This window comes from Gavialis gangeticus, unplaced genomic scaffold (assembly GCF_001723915.1).
Source record: "Gavialis gangeticus isolate Ggan-Ray unplaced genomic scaffold, GavGan_comp1, whole genome shotgun sequence".
Lineage (NCBI taxonomy): Eukaryota > Metazoa > Chordata > Crocodylia > Gavialidae > Gavialis > Gavialis gangeticus.
In genome coordinates this window covers 128,365,482-128,387,853 of record NW_017729032.1, presented here as the reverse complement: position 1 = coordinate 128,387,853, position 22,372 = coordinate 128,365,482, and the positions used below count along the sequence as shown (strand labels likewise).

Genomic DNA, 22,372 nt, shown 5'->3' with positions numbered 1-22,372 from the left:
AAGATCTTGGAGAGAATCATCAATGAGCACCTCTGTGTGGGGCCTGCAGGGGAGATCATGCTCAGGGGCAACCAGCATGGGTTCATCAAAGGCAGGTCCTGCCTGACCAACCTGATTGCCTTTTATGACCAAGTAACTAAATCCTTGGACGATGGTGTCACCATGGACGTAGTCTTTCTAGACTTTAAGAAGGCCTTTGACACTGTCTCGCACCCCATTCTCATTAATAAATTAAGTGACTGTGGCATTGATGCCTGCACAGTTGGATGGGTCAAAAATTGGCTGATGGGGCGCACCCAGAGAGTAGTGGTGGACGGGATGTACTCAAACTGGCAAGATGTGAGCAGTGGGGTCCCCCAGGGCTCAGTCCTCAGGCCTGCACTGTTTAACATCTTCATCAGCGACTTGGACAGTGTGCTTTCCACCCCCTCGTCCAAGTTTGCTGATGACACTACGATGTGGGGTGAGGTGGGCACATCTGAAGGGGGAGAGAGGCTGCAACTAGTTTTAGACAGACCACAAAAGTGGGCAGATGAGAATAGGATGGGGTTCAATATAGACAAATGCAGGGTGCTCCACCTTGGAAGAAGGAATTCACAGCATACATACAGGCTGGGGAGTTCCCTTCTTGAAAGCACAGACCCCAAAATGAACATAAGCTGCCAATGCCAGACTGCAGCCAGCAAGGCCAGCTATACCTTGTCATGCTTCTAAAGGTGCATCTCAAGCCGGTCCAGTGAGGTAATACTCCCCCTCTATATGACTTTGGTCAGGCCACAGTTGGAGTACATCAGCCCAGTACCGGGTGCTGCACTTCAAAAGGGATGTGGCCAGCCTGGAGAGGGTTCAGAGGAGGGCCACCCGCTTAGTGAGAGGGCAGCAGGATAGGCCCTGTGAGTAGAGACTGAGGGACCTGAACCTGTTCAGCCTCGGCAAGAGGAGGCTGAGGGAGGACCTGGTGGCTGCCTACAAACTCATCAGGGGAGATCAACAGCAAATAGGTAGAGCCCTTTTCTCCCCAGCACCAGCTGGGGTGACAAGGAACAATGGTAATAATCTGATGGAGAACAGGTTTAGGTTAGAGATCAGGAGGCAATATTTTACGGTTAGGATGGCCAGAATCTGGAACTAGCTTCCTAGGGAGGTGGTCCTCGCCCCTACCTTGGGCAAATTCAAAAAGAGCTTGCATGATCACCTGTCTGGGGTCTTGTGAACCCAGCATTCATTCCTGCCTGTGGCAGGGGGTCAGGCTAGATGATCTGTTCAGGTCCCTCCTGACCATAGCTACTATGAAACTATATAACAGTATCCATGGATAAAGCAGGGCTGTGTAGTGCAGTATTAAAATTGGGTGGGGGTTCTAGAGAACCTAATGGATTCTGTAATCTACACAAGTGTCTTCATTACATGCACTTATATTTGGTAACATGAGCAGCCTTTTCACACCCCAAGCCACAAATTTCTCTATCCCCATTTTTAGTATACGTCAAATGTCATAATTCATACTACATCCAATTGTGATGACAATGCCTGACACTGATTTACCACTCTGAACTGTTGGGGGGTTTTTTCTATTGCTGGCCACTTGCATGTGCAAACTTGCACTCACCGACTAAAGTTGTGCAAAAGTTACAAATTTGCATTCACAAATGCAAGCTGACTCACAGTTTTGTACATGTGGAAACATCTATTTTGGCTGAAAAATTATGAAATATGGCCTTTTATTTTTCTCTGAGAGCTGAAAAAATAGAATTTCATTATTTTTGTTATGTTAGATTCATTTGTTCTTTTTCTTTAAATGCAATAACTTACTGGAATTTAGACATCAGATGCACATGCATGGTTGGCTCATTTTGGAATATTTGCCAGTACTAGTAACAGGCAACCATAGATCCCCTGGATCATGGTGCACAAATAAGAGGTCTAGTCAGATGCCTGTTGAATCCATTTGTGGTTGATGAGCCCAATTCAAAAGCAACACAGCATGTTACAGATCTATGTCTCGCCTGAGTTGGAGTCCAAATTTATAGCATGCCATTTTATTCTTTCTTGCTTTCCTTCCAAACTCTGGATCAAACCCACTTCATGTTGAGCTGCACCCAGTGCCAGATGTTCCCTCCAGATCAGATGGGATTCTAGGTCCTCCTCCCAACTTTTTACAGTTATGTTGAATGATTTCATGTCATTTTTGCACAAATTGTGGTAGTACCATAGAGGGCAGCCCCACTTTCTAGAACTGTCTCAAATCTCATTGTACAAAATATTCTCGAGGATACAGCCAGTACAAGGAGTTAATTATAAACTCTCTGCATTTCTTCATCAAGTTAGTTGCCCAATAGGTACACATTACTTCAAATAGCTGTAAAATCATTTTTATTTTGAAAACCTGCAATGGGCAAAGGGGTGTTAAATAAACCATGCTCCTTCTCCTTCTCCTATGTCGTGTTTGTATACATAAATCTTCCTTTAGGCTATTCTTCCCATTATTTTTGAGGGATATTGTTTTCTTTAGATTTGATTTTCACATCTATGTGAAACTTCATGGCATTTACAAATCTTAACTTAAATTGGGCATAGCTTATGAAGTGAGCCAAAGCAGCACTGAGCATTTGATGAACACATGGGTGAGTGGTGCCTCCTGAGTCAGGGATGGGGGGCATTTGCCCTCCCTGTCCCCTCCCCTCATCTGCAGCACTTCCAGGTCAGTGTGATCGGCCATGCCCCCCACCCCCCAGTCAGTGCAATCAGCCGTGGGGGACCATGGGGATTGCTTCTCCTGGCACCCCCACTCCCCAGCCAGCACTCTCCGGGGAGCACCAGTGCTCTCACCTGCCCCCCTCACCCATCACCGAAGCAAGGAATGCTGCCTATCAGGGGGTGCACCAGCACTCCCGGGGGTGCACATGCATCCCCATGCATGCCCTATGCTTCGCCACTGGATGAACATGAACCTAAGACTAATATTTATTATGTGACATAGATCTTTGCTGACTGGAAGTAATGATAACTTTAGCATCTTAAGCATCTGATATACATACCATTATAGCATATTCTACCAGAAAACAAATATTACTGCAAACTTCCAACTAGCTAAAAAATATTTGTGTACACACAGCTTCTCATCTGGGATTCTCAACAATAAATTCTTCTTCTAGACTTCACAAGCACCCACCATCCATCAAAGGTGTTGCTGTACTCTGGGACTATATTCAGCTCACTATCCAATCAAATGGAAGAGACAGACTAGACAAAGGATTCAAAGGAAGTCTTGCACAAATTACTGTCAGTCCATTCTTTGATTAGGTAATGGCAATTATGGTAATTACAGCAATTCACTACAGGGAAATGTTCCAAAATTGCAAGTCTGCTGCCAAGTGTAGCACTTGCAGGAACCACTTATGCAAAGCTTCACTTCAAGCTTTGTGAATATCAAGCATGTTCCCTCAATTATAAACATCACAGGTTATAGAAGATATTAGGTCACAAGCACTAGACCATAAGATATAATATAATATTATATTATATTAATAATGTAAATTTTGCAAAAGCATAACAGGCATGTGGGAGTCCCATTGAAAACCAAATATGATTCAAGCACTTTTGAAGATTTTATCCATACTAAGTATGTACTTATTTGATTTTATTTCTGTGTTGATGTTTTTACACTAACGTGGCATCATATAAGTAGAGTACATAGGTTTTATTCATGTTTCATATGATATACCATAGTTTCTTTCTATGGCTAACAGGAGGCAATAACTGCAAAAATAGAGGCATACAAATCAGAAGGCCAATCACAGCATAAAATATGCTGCCAATCATCGCGCATTCAAATTTGGGAAATAAAAACAGTGGGCGTGTCTACATGAGATGCTAAATGCACAGTAGAATTAGTCTACTGGGTATCAGCAACACTAAAAGACCATGTGCCAGTGCTGTATATTGAGTTAGCACCTGTTATTACAGGTAGTAAACTTAATGAGCAGTAAAAATGGTGCACTGATACATGTGTAGACATGCCCAGTCCCCCTACTTATCTTAACTCATAGACTAGTGTGAAGGGGAGAGAGACTGACAATGGAGTTTTTCCCCACTCTCCCTTGCTCCAGCATGGCAATTCCACAGCAGCCTGAATCCGTGAGCGGGCAAGAAGAGGAGCAACGTGGCATGCATCATAGTGAGAAGGCTTGGGAACTGGTGAGAAAGTGGCAGAGAGGAGGGAGCTGAGAAACAGAGCCTAAGAGAGGCTTGCTAGGAAGACAGGGCCATGCGGAAACTCTGTAGAGGTGGAAGGCAGGCCGTGAATCAGGAAACAGCCAGTGAGAGTCACTGCTGGCAGCGGAGAAACCCGCCAAGACAGGGTGGAGCCGGGAAGCTGCACATGGCTCACTTGGACAGCAGAACCAGTGGTATGCCCTGGTGAAGAGCGGCGAGGAAGCTGCAAACAGCTCTCCAAAAGAGCAGAGCCAGCTGTGCACCCTGATGAAGAGCAACTGGGAAGTGGCACACAGCTCACCCAGAAAGCTGAGCCAGCTGTGCACCCCAGTGAAGAGAGGGCTGGAGGAGGGCCCAGAGCTCCTACAGGATGGGCTGAGTTGGAGCCCAGAGGTACCTGGTGGGGAAGAGCCGGGACAGGAGCCAGGAGGTGACATGAGGCCTGGTCGAGAAGCCCTACCCAGACCTGAGGATGGTCTGAGCCTAGAAGGGAGCCATTAGGATGAGAGCAGTCCCTCTGGGACAAGGCAGGGCATGAAGCCCCAGACAGCAAAGCCAGGATGGGCCAACGGGACGGGTACCCAAAGAGGGCCTGGTTGGGACAGAGGGGCAAAGCAAGATGCTGAAGAGTCCTATAATTCAGTTTGTGGTGAGCACCTAGTAGCCACAAGAGTATAGCAGCAGATACTGGTCAATTGAACTTTCAGTTAGTTTCCTAAGTTATTGTTTAAAGAACTGTATTATATGGAGCCGTGATGAGTTTAGTTGTGGCGACATTAGCCAAAGCCAAAGAATGACTGAGGATAAGACGATGGCCAGAGGGCAGCTTACACCAACAATGGGCAGTGGGGGTGAGAACCTATCACCCAGGCAGAGCAAACTTCAAGACAATGATGCCAGTTCCAGCCCTGGATGTGGTAAGGGTGGGAAAAAGGGGAGGTTGGAACCTGACGAAGAAACCAAATGAGTGAGATCTCACAGGATACCTGCAGAGATCGCCTCCCAGGAAGAACATCTAGATGTGGCAGGCAAGAAGGAACAACTAACAGGGCATGCAGGTAATGCCATTCTTAAGATCTCACCCTGACATTGCAAGGGGGTAAAAACACTAGGCAAGAGAGGACTAAAGCCCTATAATACCTACCAGCAACTACTAGATTACAGACAAGACCAGATTTAGAAGACAGTTCTCTGGGGGAGGAGAGGTCAGCTTCTCAATAGGTTGTCTTTCACACATGAAAGAAGGACATTTTTATCTGATGAATGAAAAATCATGGGCAAGTACAAAGCAACCTATAGGATTTTTCTGTACATAGTAGTGGGCTTTGACTAATAGGTGTACGCATGGGGAAATCTGCAGTCCCATAGGCAGTGACTGAGGGGAGAAGGGACTGCTTAGTCTGGTAAAAAAACAAAGCCAGTATGCCATATTCATAAATCAGTATGACAAAAAAGCCTTCCAACATGTACCTAGTACCTGTTCATTCTCCCTTATATCTCCGTAGTTATACTATCTCATCCAAGTACATTATGTAAAGGGTTTTTTCCATTCTCACTTTGTAAGTATTATAGTAAGGATGCTAGGCCAGACGGGACTTATAGTGTTCTTTAATACAGAGAACCACTCATACTCCTTTATTTCCTACTGGGTAAACAGGAAGAAGAAAAGGAATTCAGAACATTCCTCTATATGCAACTCTGTGTGGAAAGCAGAGCTGCATGCTGCACATTCAGAAATTCTGATGATAAATAGTTGGAACCAATCCTTATGTAAGACTAGATGACTGGCATTTTGCTTTCAATTTCTTAGTAGATGGAGATTAATGGCATAATTAACAGTTTTCTATCAGCATGGTAAAGAGGACTGATGTATGACAAAACCAAATTACTTTTTTTTAAATGTTGCAATTAATAAAATTTTATGCTTTCGCCCAGTAGAGTTGCTCCCTGGAGCCAGTTAGTGAAATTTTCTTTTTCTCCCCACTCTAAATATATAAGCCCTTCAAGCAGCAGAGTTTACTTAAATATACAGTATTTCAATTATACAACTCTCCACTCTAAGGAATGCCACGTTATCAGAAACAGAGTAATGTTTTCCAATATCTATTATAGTAATGACACTGAAAATCCCTTCAATCATCCGAAACATCAATTATCCCAGCCTCTTCAATGTTCCACAAGACAGTTAGGAAGGAAATCAAGGTTGTACTATTCTTGAGGCAAGAAAGTATATATAATTATGGCTCATGTTTTGCACTTACATTTAAACATCAGGGAATGCTGTCATACACCATCATTCTCATTGAAGACAACACAAGGACAGATCTTTAAATCACAATAAAAACTATTTTATGTTATTTCATTTTAAGAAGACATCCTTGTTTGGTATGTCCAATACTTATCTCCTGTTACATTTGTAAAGGTCTCTTTTATGCAGAAAATACATTAATGCCTTGACATCACAGTGCTAAGAGCAATATCAATACCTAACATTGGTTACTTGTTTTTTCCCTCCCTGGAAACTAGTGGAAACTTCAAAGTACCCAGATACTCTAATACGTTACACAAGAGGGCTAAAATATTGTCTATTCACTGTTTTTCAGGGAATAATTTAAAAAGTAGAAATGCAGTATGGTAGAATTTTGCAGGCTCAGCCTTGATAATGAATTTAGTTTCAATATCTACCAGGTCATTAAGTGCTAGTTCCCAAACCGAAATGGAATGAATATTCTCTTGCTGCCATGTATGGGTATAACAAATATGTTTGATCTGAATTTGTTCCTAGATTACCAATGGATCAAGTGGCAACCTGTAATATAGCAATGGAAGCTATCGTGACGTACAACAAATACACTCATGACAGCAAATCCAGAATGAAAAGTAGCGTTCTTTGATGCTCATTAGATTTTAACTGAGTTCAGTTGCAAAGTGTATAAGGTGACAGTCACAGTGGCACCATTGGGAGGGTAACTTAATACTTCTGTTTCATTCTTCTTACTTCATAACCAGTGATACCACTCTGCCAGAATGCTTAGTGTAGTTTCTTAACTGACACTTCCTTCACAGTGCAGGGTTCATACAAAATGAATGAAAGCAGCAGGCCAAATCCAGAGCTAACATGTACAGTAGCAGAATTTGTACTTCAGTTAAACTGCAAAATTTAGAATATAAAAGGTTGGAGTAAAGGGCTATTACCAGGAATAGGAAGCTATCATATTTACTTGAATCTAAGTCAACCTGAATTTAAGATCACCAACTCAATAATTCGATTCTACATATGGAACACTTATAAAGTTGTTATAATTTTCAAAGTATAGAATCTAATTATCAAAGGCTTGTCTAGAATTCTTCCCCCTCACTGCTACAGTAGAGAAAGTGATGGTTGCAGGGATCAGGTGTCTGGGGAGTGTCAGGTGGCCCCCTTACCCTCTACCCCACTGCACTTTTTCCCACAACAGCCTTCCTGCCCCCACCTCCAGTGGCATGCCTCACTCCCAGCTCCCCACAGTCTCTGCTGCTCCCCATACACTCACAATAATCTCTGCCTCTTCTACCCTGCTCTTTGAAGTCTGTCTCTTTTCCTCTCCCCTTCTGTTACTGTCAGACACTGCTCAGGCTCTGTTCCCTGCCAGGTCATGGTGCATCACACATAGAAGAGAAGAGGAGCCCCTGCTGGCCATGCAGAAGTATCGGGGCTGCTAATTGGCTGGGCTGGGGACAGAATTTCCATGCACTCCATGCCTGATAGGGAATCCAGCCTGAGCCAGAACTGAGCTGCGCCTGACAGTAAGAGTCTGGGGAAGGGAGCACAGAGGGCAGAACCTGCAGAGGGCAAGCGAAGGTCGGGTAGGAGGCTGCTATGGGTCTGATTCTGGTCCCAAACTGGGCTCAGGGCCAGAGTCAGAGCCATAGTAGCCTCCTACCTCACCTCCATGTTGTATGTGAATTTAAGGCGAGGGGCTTTTCCCCACATGCTGATTGGAGTGGGGAGGAACCTCATCATAGATATGAGTAACTACAGTATATTTTGCCTTAGGCATATTTACATTTCCCTGCTGCAACTCCACTCCATACCATATAACATACTGAATTACAAAAATAAACTTCTACTACTGTTCACTTTCACTTATGACTTCATAGATCAAATTAATAAAGGCCTTAAATCAGGGGTGTCAAACATATGGCCTGTGGGCCAAATCTGACCCAAGAAGCCCTAGAGTTCAGCCCTCAGTGCTGCCACCTTGACTCACATGTGGCACCAACCCAGCCCTGTGCAGGATGGTGCTCACTGGGTACGTACCATGTGCACTGGTTTGGGTATGTGGACATGGGGGTCCAAGATGCACTGAGTGCCTGCCACCTTAAGAAATGAAGCAGCCTGCAGAGCAGCCTGCAGGTGTGTGCCATGACTAATTGCAGAGTCAGCTGGCCCAGGGAGACTGCAGGTGGTGCTAGGGATGAGTGATGGAATCGTCTGACTAGAGGAGACCTGGGTTTAGGCAGGATATAAGCCCAGAGCCTAAAAACAGAGCTGGCAATAACATCTTGGAGGCTGCTGGGTGAACATCTATGGGGCAAGATGGCTGCAGCTCTGGAGTGCTCACGTAAATATAACATCTGAATCAGTCCTGATGTTTCGGAAGGAACTAAAGGTGTGGAGGAGGTTCTGGAGGTGTGGGAAGGAAATAAAGGGGTGGGGAGTTTCCTGGTGACCCACTGTGGGGTCCTGAGCCCTGAGAGAGGGACTGAGTGCACAGGGGCATATTGGGTGGTTCAGGTGAGCCCAAAGAGAGGGGCTGTATATATGAGACCTATGGAGAGGTCTGGGTGAGCCCAGAGAGATAGAGCCTGAGTGTAAGATGTCTAGGCAAGGTGGACCCACAGATGGGAGAGGGCTGACAGCTGGAGGACTGAGCTATGGAATCTTGACTGGCTTGTTTGGGGCCAGGACCCAAGAGGGGCCAAAAGGTTGAAAGAGATCACTGTAGAGACTTCCAGAGCCAGGGGAGCCTGGAGATCTTGAGTGGTCCAAGGCAGGACCAAGGTCTAGGATAGGCTGAAGGTCCATGTGTGGCCACAGCCGGAGAGGAAGGGGTCAACGGGCATTTGACCTAGGATGAAGATGGCTAATGCTGGGCCATCTGAGGAGGAGGGTTCAAAAGAGGGGTCTGAGAGAAAGCCAGGCCCAGAAGGCCCAGACATGACATTGAGACAGGGCCAGAAGGCCAAGAGGCCTGTAGCCCAGGACAGGTAAGGACTTGGGCTGGAAACCTGCAGCCCTGGAGGGGCCTATGACATTCTTATGGAGGGGCCAGGATAGTTAGATCAGGAGGGCCTAAAGATGGTTCCAGGTAAAACCTGAAACTTCACCCTACTAGGGGCTGGTTAACGTGGTGGGGCTGGTTAACGTGGCCTTTGGTAGAGTAGCTTCAGTGAAATGCCACATGTGGGTCACCCCAGGGAAAGGTGAGTATGGGGCACCTGAAACCCCTCACAGAAAAGGAAAGGAGAAAGTGGGCCTAGAAGGGTCCAGGGACCCAGAGAGGGGCCAGGAAAGAGAGTGGGACCAGATAGGTCCAGAGGCTCAGAGTGAAGCTGAGACATAATGGGAGTGGAAGGCCTCAGAGGCCCATTGAGGGGCCAGGAATAGAGTAAGACCCGGGAAAGGACTAGCGATAGAGTGAGGTTGGGAAGGTGGGGAACCAGTAGGGTCCAGGAAGAGATCAAAGGGGTCTGGCAGCCCACAGAGGGACTGAATGGGAGAATCACTAATGAGTAAGAGACCTGAGTAAGAGAAAGAACATCAGTGAAGATGATGCCTAAGGGGCTTAAAGCACGGTGCAGGGGCAAAATAGAGCCATGCAATTAGCCCATAAGGTTTAGACCACAGACAGCTGGTGGTCATTCAGATAAGAGCAGGTTAGCCTCCCACACTTTACTAACAATTAACAACAAGCCATGGTGGGTGAGAGCAGGGTGGACTGCCCATAGAACAGGGTAATTTTTTTTTTGGTCTCTAGGGGCTTTATGGCCACCCCTGGAGATGGTACCCTGTGACAGTTTCATGTTCCTTTTTCTAACACTGTGCTATTCTGGGAAGGTTGTTTGTTTGTTTTTTCCTTCTTGGTAATACTTATGCCACAGGAGGGGAATGCAAATTCACTTTACTCATTTTTTTATGGACCTCTAAATATGAAGGTAGGCTTCTGAAAGTGAGAGCTGTAAAAATAAACCTTCTGCAGGCAAGGCAATTGGAATTCCTGTAATTAGGGTTCAGTTCCAGTGGCTAGGGCTACTTGCATCACCCTTCTATATAGTCTTTGGAAATTAGATTGTTGGGGAGAAATCTGGATCTCAATAATAAATGGTGAACCTTTTTGACTAGACCCAGGACTGAACAGATGCCCACAGCTGTTTTAGCTGGATGTAGACTTTCCATTCCAAGGACTAAAAGATGTTGCCCAGCCTCTCTAGGAGTTTTGGAAGACATTATTCATTATGCTTTAGAATGTCCTCTTATAATGACATAAGGAGAAAGTATTTATCACTGTTCTTGCAGAATTTGACATACTTCTCAAAATAGAGAGAAATTAATATGGCTCCTCCAGCAAACAGATCCATATTTAGTAAACCATCTTGCAATTTTTGCTTACAAGGCTGAAGCAATCAGAACGAAACATTCTTTACTGTTTATATGATGGATAAACTTTACCACTATATTTGTTTTTTTACTGTGTTAACTGTGGACCTATGCACAATATTTTTATAGATTTATAATCTGATTTATCACCATATTTATACTTATCTTAATTCTAGGAGTAGGAATAATGCTTTTATAACAGTTTTATTATTATATTATATTATAACTATTTTATTATTATATTTGCATTTCTGTTATTTTTGTTTAACTTTATATTGTGGTTGTATGTTTGTTGTTTTTGGGAGCATGGCTTTCAACCAGAATCCTTAATAATAATAAATTGAGGATGATGATTGATGATAGGGTTCAGTTCCTGGCCTTATCACTGCTGTCATAGTCATGGAAAAATAGGACTGAAAAGGACATCAAGAAGTCATCTCGCCCAATACCCTATTGTGGGCCACATAAAGTTGCTAATGCTTGCCTTGAATTGCAAACATTACTTGCATCCAATGGAGGAAGTGTGCAAAAACAGTGATACATCTGGTGGGAAGAGGAAGTGTATAAAAATACTCATCTTTGCCTTAAATTGAACCAAGCTGGCTAACAAATTAAGTAAATATAGCTTGGGCAAAGAGAAACAGGTTTAAGCAAAAGTATTACCCAAGACCACAATGCCAAGAATAGACAATTATAGCTAGAACAAAACAAGTGCATTAAAAAACAAATCCATATTGGGCAGGCTTATTAATTATGCTTAGAAGGAGGGCTTAAGTTAATTTTGTATTAAGAAATGTGGTAGCTATAAAGGTGCATAAGAAGAAAAGGACCCCATTTTCGGAACCTACTCCAGATGAAAGATCTGGTCATCAGTTCAACATTCTACCCTGCACAGAATGAGGTCGCAGAAGTCAGAAGCCCCAGACAAGACCCCAATGACCTGATCAACCAATGATGTCTTACTCATTAGATTTCACAGTGGTGAACATGTAGTATTGCTTTTGTCTAACTATGGTAGTAGAATTGTAACTGCCAAGACCTAATAAATTTGCTTATAAAAGCAAAGTCATGTCACAGTCTCCACACCTGGTAAACGACCTGCAGCAGGGGAATTTGTCCTCATTAAGAGTTACACAAATGTAACAATGTCCAGTGCAAAAATATCCCTATCTAAACAATTCTAAACAAAGTTTGTCTAATCTGCTCTTAAACTTTTTAGGGATGGAGATTCCATAATACCTCTAAGTAATCTTTTCCAGTGTTTAACTACCCTCACAAATGGAAAGCTCTTAATAAATGTCCAACCTAAATTTCCCTTGTTGCAAGGGAATTGCCCAGGAAAGGGAATAAGAATAGTCTGCCACCATCTTCTTTAAGAATCTGAAGACTATTATGAAATCCCCACCCTTCAGCCTTCTCTTTTCTAGACTGAAAAATCCCAGATCTCTTATTCTATTAATGTCATGCCATATATTTTTGTTATTTTCTGCAAGACATTCATTCTTTGTTCATCTGTCAAGTGTGGAAGATCTGGTCAAATCTTAATTTAATTTGGATGGCTTGGACGTTACAAGAATAATTGTCATAGAAATGCGTCAATTGTATTATATTGTGCCCAAACTCACAGTATTACCAAATCAATAAGATTCCAATGTACAACCATGTTTTAAATCATGCTGCCCTATTATAAGGTTGTTTTTGTTCCATCAAGCTAAATGTACTGATTACATTAAGAGTATGTAATAAGCTGCTATTTCTGTATCATAGTTTTCAAAAATAAAATTTGGGAAAAAATTACTAAGATGTTGGGTTAGATCTCAGTTTATGTAAGTCAGCATAGCTCTACTGACTTCAGTGAAGCTATTTACACTAGCTGAGAATCCAGCCCATATTTTCAAGTAGTATTTATTTTCTCTCATTTGTAATAGTCCTCATCAACATTAATGAAGGTCACCAATTGCTCAAAAGAGCAATTCCATAATTACTGCTGCTTCAAATACTGTATAAATCTATGCATATTGGAGTATAGAGATGCTTTGCTCAATTCATTTTCTTTGTGAATGAGGCACAACATTCACTTTTGCCTGCATAGAGCGCACTATAAAATTCATCAGCATTTGCAGAACATCCGTTAAATATTTATGTAATGGTACTGCCTAGAAATGCCAATCAGCATCAGATCTTGTGGTAGGTGCATTGTCACTGTCGTGGAAAGCTTGCTTTATCATCATATTTTAAAACTTGCAACTCTCACTGACCTTTATCTACAAAGTTTGTTTTCAAAATATAGGTGTTTGTATCCTGCTGACTAATAATATGCATTATGGGGGCTGAGTGCTAAACTCATGTGATAGATTTGCTGTCTCAGTTCACCATGAGGAATCTTTAATAATGCATGGAGCACTGTTGTTCTTCCACTGAGTCAGGCAATATCTGGTAATTTTAAATCATAAGTGAAACTATACTTTTCCTTTTTTCTGTAAAACATCCATAGCGAGTAAAATTTTCAAAAGTACCTAGGGAACATATAGGCCTTCTTCCCATTGATTTTAATTCATGAAAACGGGACTTAAGAGAGTTTGAAGATTTCATCAATACATTTATTCTCACATCATTGGATAAAAACCTTCAGCCTTCAGGTATCCAACACCAGCCAGGGGAGGGGAGGGGGGAAGTACAAGGGAGACTTACAGTTTTTTAAACTGTCTCTTTCAGCATGTATATGAAGTAAATAAAAATTATTATAGAATGGGGAGTGAACTATAAACAGGTAACATTAAATAATTTTTGGCATTTATCTTTGGGTCAGTTTGAGGATACAGTTGCCTCTGCACAGGATAACTGCTGAGCCCAAACAGATAACAAAAAAGCTCTTGTCTGCATCTTACAAAAAAAACACCTTATTGTTTTCAGTTCCCCACTTTAAGGTATTTATTATGGTCTCTGACACTTTAGCTTCTCTCTAGCGTAAAAAGTGAATGCTGTGCATTATGAACTATGTAAGTGGTTTGTTGTGTTCCATAAAGCTGAAAGTAATAAACTGCCTCTGATAGTGCTGACATCTTTTTACAATTAGATTTATTTTAATTATATTTTTCCTTCATCTCAGACACTGATACCTTTGTACAACCTGTTCTTTTAGGCTAGGGACAGAAATTACATGCAAACTGGTATAAGTGACCAGAAACTGGTCTAAACCTGTAATAGAACAAAAGTTCAGTGCACATAGACCAGTTTCAAAGTGGTGGAATCCAGTTTAAAATAGACCTGGATGGATGCAAAATTATATTTAATCAGTTTAGGTTAGACAGGTCTAACCCACACTGCAGGGGTTGCTGCTCCCTCCCACCCCCTTCAGCACAGACAGACAACCCTGTGGGAGCCCCTGGGGAACTTTTTTAAGTCCCTAAAGCAGATGAATATTGCGCCTCCTTTTCTTTTCCTGCTCAGAAGCAGCTCTTTCCTCTTGTCTTCTCTTTATGATCCCCACACTTCTGGGCCTGCCACTGCTGCTTTCTCCAACTGTTCAAGGATGAGGAAGCTCTAGAGCCAGTCAGGCTGAGCAGGGGCTGGGCTCAATTAGGGAAGGGAGAGTGACAATAGGGTGGCTGGAAAGTAGTCCCCCACCTGGTTATATCGCAGGGAAGGGAAACCCCCGTCCATCTCCAGGCTGAGCCTGGCCTTTGTGCAGTGGGCAGGAACAGCTTTGGGGTTCCCCACTCCAACACAGCAGGGAAAGACAGAGTGGGGAAGAGGGGAGGGAGGGGGTATGGCTTTGTTCAAGAAGTGGAAGGGAGAGAGGATTTTCACTTTCTTTAGGGACTTAAAAAGGCCCTGGAGACTCCTGTGGTGTGAGCCAATCCAGTCTGCACCACTGCATCTGCTCTGGATCCATCCTGGGTTATGTGCATCACAAGTCAGAGTATAGAGATGCTACTCTCCACACCTGCAGGAATAGTTGGATAATGGTAAAGAACAGCAGCAGCCTTTGCTCTGCTCACAGAACATGCCAGCCATGAAGAAGAAGCCAAAAAGAGAACTGAGATTCTAGAGTTATATAGGGAAGGGTAAATTGGCATGTTATAATCTAAGCTTGTACAAACTTGATTGATCCTCATAATGCAACTGGAAATTTCTTCTGGTTTAGCTCCTTTATCAGTTTTGTGCCTGGAATAAAACATTGAGGCATCTAGACATATTTGCTCCCACTGCTTAAATACATGTTTTACAGTTGCTCGTTCTTTCTGTCCCTCAATTGCTAAGGCTATACAAATAGAGTGGAGCAAGCAGGACACCAGCCCTGGGTGCCAGCTATGAGGAGACACAGAATCCATGCCCCACTGGGAATCTATGCCCTGTAGGAGCAGCCTTCTACTGACTCTGCACAGATGTAGGACTCAAGCATGGCAGTGCTGCATCAAGGTAGGGGGTAGGGAATAAGTGGAACAAACAGAATGGTGCTTTCCCCTTGCCCTCTCCCCCGGACCTGGAGCCTTTGGCAGAGCAGGCACAGCCCTTCACCCATTTAGATGGTGGGGGGACAGCAAATGGGGTACAAGACAAAGTTTGGCTTCTGGGAAACACAGCTACGGGATGCTGCTGCCTGAGCTGATGATGTTATAGTAGCAGCAGCTTCAGCAGAAGCCCAGACAGGTAAGACTTCCCTTTCCCTCACCCACACCCCTTCCCCCCTGATCTACGATGGTCAGCATATCAGTTTCCCTCCCCTTGCCAAGCGCTCCCAGTGGGCTTGCTCTATTACTGGTTGTTTGTCTTCCTCTGGAGTCATTTCCTCTCTCTCGTTCCACAGGTGCCCAAATGGTAGAATGTAGTTACCTAACTCCAAAAGAGTAATTCAAATATGCCCTGCAATGTGTTCAGTGATAAAAATCATTCCATTTTGGATGGTAACATGCTCAGAAATGACCTAGTTTGAGGACACAGGAATCTAAATGCCACCTAACTTCCACTAAAATTGACTGGCGCTTAGAGATGTCTGAATGATACTTACATTTCCCCAAATGACCATTTGCTAGGCACCCTCTCAACACTGATTTAGATTTCAAACAGAGTTTAGGCAAAAGTAAGACACCTAGATGATTTGGCTCCCTTCTGAGTATGTGCCATAACCCAAGTCCAGATAACAAGAGATCCTTTCTGGCACGTTATTAATCTGGGACTCTAAGTGCTTTTGTAGCCACTGCTCAGAATTAATTTGGACCATTCTTTTAAACTTAGGGGTTGCTATACATGAGCAGCAAGCCTGCTCTGACGTGCTGGAATCCCAGCACATCTCATTTAATTGAGAGTCGGCTGGAGCAGGGCAATTGCCATGCTCCAGCAGCCTCCTGCATCTCGCGTATCAGAGTCCCCATGCTTAAAAATGGCAGTTGGGGGTGCTTGAACTAAAGCTCATGAAATAAGCTTTAGTTCAAGCGCCTCCACCATCATTTTAAAGTGTGGGGATACTGGTACATGAGACCCTGCGACACTTTAATAACAGCAGCTGTCAGGCCCAATCTAATTAAAGCATCACTCCCCCCACCCCAGAGCATGTGTAAAAGTGCCCTAGGTGCACTCCACCTATGCCCTGTTAATGCATCTAGGGGTTGATTAGGATTGTAGGAGCCTATCGTTAAATCACTCTTCAGTGGCATTTCAGTTTCCCTGTTAACTACATAAGGATCCCAGATTAATGCAAGGCACCTAAAGTTTCAGCTATTTCCATGCCTGTTCATTCCTGCTATGCCTTTCTAGCTAGATGCTTACACAGCCATCTTCACTGTAGTGTCCCATAACCTCATAACCAATCAGTAATGGATTGTGTTCCTCATAAAGCCCCTCTGAAGTAGGTAAGTCCAAAGCGAGCAGCAACGGTACTCACAAAAAGCCTATAGCTGAGGTAGGAGCTGAATGCAGGCCAGATAGTTCCCCACTGCTCAAGCCCCTCTCTCTGCTACTCACTTTCAAGTTCACCCATCTCTTAAGAGTTCTTTGATGTAATATTGCCAAATTAAAACATTTCTTCCAGTATACTTAAAGCCATTGTCTCTTAATGATGGCTATTTCTCTACCAAAAGGTCAATATTACTGAATTACACAGAAACACCTAGAATTTATGTGGAAAATAAGATAATTTGATATAAAATGTAATTTGGTGTTTCACTTGCCCATTCCTCACACTCCTGAAGAGTTTGTTCATGCAAGTTTTCCTTGTAACTGTGATTGAAGCAGTGGGAGCACAGCAGAAAACCTATAGATATTTATATTTGGGCATCATATTCAATTTAATTTTACACTGGCACCAAAGTTTCAACTACTGATATTCAGGGAACCTGGTTTTCTCTGATTAAAAAAAAAACACCCCAATTTTCAGTTTTAAAAAAGTAACCCAAGGTCCACATTTTTAAATGAATTTTCATTTTAATCATGGGAAAATGTGGATCTTGGGTTACTTTTTTTAATTATAAAATTTCAGGGGGCGAGGCAGTTATCAGAGAAAACCAGGATCCCTGCTGATATTGAACAGATTTGTGTTTTGTCGATACATAACTGCATTGTTGAAGGCATTGGTGGAAAGAGAGAGAGATTTTGACATCCACAAAGGAGACAACATGGGTCTTACTATCAAGGGGAGCATCCAGACAAGCACGCACTTGCCTCTTGCCCCACCTCAAACCCCTCTGAGGCAGGGCAAGAGGCATGTGCAAGAATGAAAAACATGTTCCCCACATGAGAAAGTTAGACCCCTGGATATCCAGGGGTCTAAAAAAACTGCTCCGCAACAGAGTGGAGCAAGACACAGTTCCAGACCATGCCTGGAGCCAGTCCTTCAAAAGAGACCTCTTTGGTGTTCCTGCTGCCCCCAGCCCTGTCCGAAGTAAGTGGGGGAGGGGTTTGGGGAGTGGCAGAGGGGTTGTCCCCTGGGCTGCGGGGGGTGAGGACCTGGCTCAGATCCCCGCGGCTTTGCACTGGAGCGGGTCACATGGCTCTGGGAGGCGTGCACAGAAGCTGTGCCTCCCGGAGCCCTGTGGCCCACTCCAGCGCAAAGCCAGACTAGAGAGCCACATGGGGCTGGGCCAGGTCCACATCCCCCTGCAGACACAGGGGACAGAGGTGGGAGCCAGCCCTTGGGCCTGGCCCATGGTGACAGGTCCTGGCGCAGCACATGGTCCCTGTGTGCTGTGCCAGGTCCTGCCATCTGGCCAGGCCCTTCTTATAGTGGTAGGACCTGGCTTGGCTCCACGGAGTCTCCGCACGGAGCTGAGCTGGGTCCTGCTGACCCTGGGGCTACTTGTGCTGCCCAGCCCACCGTGCCAGGGACCACGTGCCACATCAGGTCCTGTCACCATGGGCCTGGCCTGGCTGGGCTGCAGAGGGGCTCCAGGACCTGGCTGGGCCCAGCCCATGGTCCCAGCATGCTGTGCCAGGTCTTGCTGCCATAGGCCTGGCCCAGCCGGGTGGCAAAGAGGCCCCAGGACCTGCCTGGGCCTGGCATGCAGTCCCCACATGATGCGCCAGGTCTTGTTGAGATGGGCCAGGCCCAGAAGGGTGGCAGAGGGGTCCCAGGACCCGGTTGGGACCATGCTGGGTCCTGCCACCATGAGACCAGCCCAGCTGGGTGGCAGGAGCAGCCCCAGGGCCTGCAGGACCTGGCTGGGCTCAGCGCACAGTCCCCCGACTGCTGCTGTGAAAGGTTAGTTACGGGCCCTGGGCGGGGGGCTAGGGCCCTCCAAGGGGGAGCAAACACCACATCGCCCCATCACACACCCATCATGTGTAAGGAAAACCAAAAGCATACATCAACACATATAAGGTCTTTAGAATCTATTTTTTCATGATGATAGAGACACTGGTAGACTTCCAAATTGCTTTAACATAGTAAATATACCAATAAAGCATCACCCAACTGATTGTTGTCTCTCTCTTTCTATGGGGGGGGGTGTGTGTGTGGGTGTGTGTTTGTTTGGTTTTTTGTTTTAACTGTGGAAGAACATGGATTTTGGGGTATTTTTAAAAATGGATTTGGGATGCTGCTGCAGCAGTCCAGCTGGCACAAGAAGTAGTGTCCCCAGGTACCAGTTGACTGGGCCCCAGAAGCTCCTAAGAGCGAGTAGCCCTGAGCAGCTTACCAGGGCAGCTTTTTGTATGGATGGGGCCAGGACAGGGCAGCTTTTTATACTGCTGGGGACAGCACAGGTGCTGGCCCCAGGCTCTAGCTCCCCCTGGCTGCAGATCCAGGACGAGCCAGGCAGGGTTATTTTGCCCCAAGTGGCACAATTTGCTCCACAACAAAGTGCATGTCCGAGCTGCTGCAAGCACACGTGGTTGCAGGTGTGGAAGTGCCCAAGGAGATGTTTGAAAAGTCTGTACTGGGAAAGAGATGAATCTCTTCTTTTGCCCCCACATTTTGGGTGAGATAGGTGCTGGGCTGAGAAACAAGGAATTCTGCTCTCTACATCACAGGTCACTCCTATCTTCTTGACTAAGCTCTGCACGAATATCTGTATTCCCTTCAAACTTCAGGAAATCTTCTTTTATTCTAACATCACTGGGAGTTGTGGAAGTTTATCAGCACCTCCAAAAAGCCTAAATTTTATTTAGAAGGTCTACCATTTGCATGACCACATACAAAAACCTTTGGATATCAAAAACAGTCAGTCAGTCCAAACTCATTTCAAAATGGCTCATTCCATATCTAGTCTAATGTGACATCACCTCAAGCATGATTTCTTATCTCTTCCCATACAGCCAGTTCTGCTAAGCCAGTAAAATCATCTGTTTTAACAGGTTCATGTAGGCATTTAAAGACTTCTTAAAATTACGGTTCCCCACAGTTGCCTTTACAATCTATTCACTGTTCAAATATTAATATATTTCCTAGTACTTCGGTCCTAGACTTCTGTTCAAACCAAACTCATTTTTATAACTGAGACATGAAAAAATGTCACTTGCAGCATGGGATGCATTTTTTGGATAAACAAGTTAGCATCTAATCTTGTGCAAAACAGCATTTCCTGGAAAGTGCTGAGCATTCTTGACTCCCAGTGAAATAAATTCAGTACCTGGTAGTTTTAGGCCCATACTAAGCCATTTTTCTGGGGAAAAAAAATCTTTCAGGTAATCATCATCCTTCATTTTAGTCAGAAACAATTAAGATTTGGATTGTGATGTTGCAATGAGCTCTGTGCAGTTGCAGGCATTTGTCCACACAAACCTCATTACAAGATCATATCTTAGTTTGTAACCATAAAAGCCCTCTGAGAATTTTCACTGAGACTGAAGAGATGTGGCCTATAGGGAACAGAGGTCTAATAAAAGCCAGGAGTTAAGTCCTTTCTCTTGTGGGAGGAAGCTAGTTCTGAGAGAGAGAGGCTATGAACATTTCCACACAGTTGTGAAAAAAAAATATATCACCAAATATCTTATGTGGCTGTGCTAACTCGGATGTATAGCCTATCACCTTTGACTCCTGGTTATTGTAGAGAGTATTAGTGAAAAAAGCACTCACAAATTAAATGACACTTAGGGTCAGATTCAATAGTTGAAGAGCAGCTTTAGTTCTTCCCCAGCAAATGCTTTTGTGGGCAGAATTCATAAGGATTTCAATTACCAATTCTGGCAGAAACCTATTCCATATTTACCTTTCTATTCTCTTCTGAGATGAAGAAAGCATATTTCCAATTTTGATAAATCAGAATAAATAGAATCCATTTCTTTTAAAAAGATTTTTCCCTCTCTTGCTTGTGATTTGTGTTTATGGTATTTCAGTTGCACACCTGAGACTACATGCTTGTAGTGCACTTACATATTTTAAGCCTTTTTATAAATAAACATTTTAGACAACACTTTTTCAAAAGGCACAGACAAGAACAATCCAATGCTTTCAAAAGGAAAAACAAAGAGACAATTAGAAAAATGATTTAAGACCAACTCAGCAACTGAGACAGATTCCCAGCTGGCATAAATCTAAGTAGTTTCATCAAAGTTAATGGAACTACACCATTTTACACATCCTGAAGCTCTGACACAGTCAGTTCCCTGGGAATTGTCCCCAAAGTGAGGGTGTAGAGAATAAGCCCACGAGGTTCCATACTATACTCCGAGTAAAGAACTAATATAATCTTTGAAAATCTAAAAACACAGCTAAGTGCAATCTAGTATAATGCAGCAGATATCAGAGGTGAAAAAAAACAGGTCCCTTTTCTCCTGTTCTCTCATCAGTCCCCATATAAGTTTGCGGACTATGACTTAGATACAACAAGCTGGGAAATTTCAAATACTTTAGAAAATGTAATTTTTTTTAATGCAAGCCACATTTTAAGACCATGACAAATCTTAAAGAAATTTACCTACCTCTTCCAAAGCATGGTAAATTAGAGTTCCCTCGGCATTTCTTAGTGCTTTCTTCAACTGATAACGGACAAGAACGCGGATGTTCACACTTTTTTCCAGTCCATCCTCCTTTACAGTCACATCTTCCACAGTTACATTGTCCATGACCTTTACAATGAATATAATTGTTCATATCAGCCTCCATTCCAGCAATAGATAAGGAAACCTCATAACAACATGCATTTTGTCTAATCTCTAAATTTCTGCCTTTTCCCCCTTAGCAATCACCACAAAAAGAAAGATAAAGCACATAAACTTGTATAAAGCCTTACACAAAGACAGAACATAAGAGTTCAGGTCACACAAACACATTTCTTCATAATGAAAACTTTAAAAAGCAATGCAATCATAAGCCAAAATACACACTCAATACAATGTCATTCTCCATGCTATACCCAACAAACACTGTAGCACGCACCATCACCCATTGCTACTCTCATACCTACTCTCAACCCATTGTTACACCCATCAGCACACAAATAAACCCCCTTTATAACATTCCCTTTGAGCTCAGCAGTACTCACCTTCAAAGCACAAATACAAAAGTTTAACAATCACACTGCAGCACAACTTCTTTATTCAGATCTTCCAATGGAACAAACTAATAACTACAGGATCATGTCTCATAAAACACCACATATACCATACCACATAGAAAGAGAATTTGAACTTCATACTTGCTCTTAAAAATTAAATAAAATTTAAAAATCTTTAAAATCAGATATTTAAATATAATTACTTGCAAAAGCGTGATCAACTTTACAGTGCCTTCTGCTAGAAAAAAAGACAGGTAAATTATGCAATCATGAACACAACTTGCCCTGATCTGTCAGCATCTTGTCCGAGATCTCTGTGACAGGGGGCAGCTCTTGGGGCCAGATCTCCTGCTGGCCCACCCACCTGTCTTTATGAGGCAGTCCGCCCAGTCTCTCCTGCCAAGACTTTGCTGTTCTCATAAACTGATGGTATGCCAAGGGAAGCTGCCCATTACTGCCCCGATGCCAGGGGCATTATCTGCAGCTCTGACCTACCCTACACTGCAGCCCATGCCTTGCAGATGGCATCACCATTCTTAGCATCTCTGACTCTACACTGGGCTCCATGATCCTCCAGTCTGGACCC

The 22,372-nt window shown here is 43.7% G+C and overlaps 1 protein-coding gene across 1 annotated transcript in view; it reads right to left on the bottom strand.

Moving 5' to 3' along the window:
• Positions 1-22,372, bottom strand: part of ITGBL1 (integrin subunit beta like 1) — a 391,746-nt gene that overhangs the window by 143,921 nt on the left and 225,453 nt on the right. Inside the window, exon 7 of the mRNA XM_019525130.1 lies at positions 21,212-21,358. Coding sequence (XP_019380675.1) covers positions 21,212-21,358 — 147 coding nt within the window. The remainder of the gene's footprint in view (positions 1-21,211; positions 21,359-22,372) is intronic.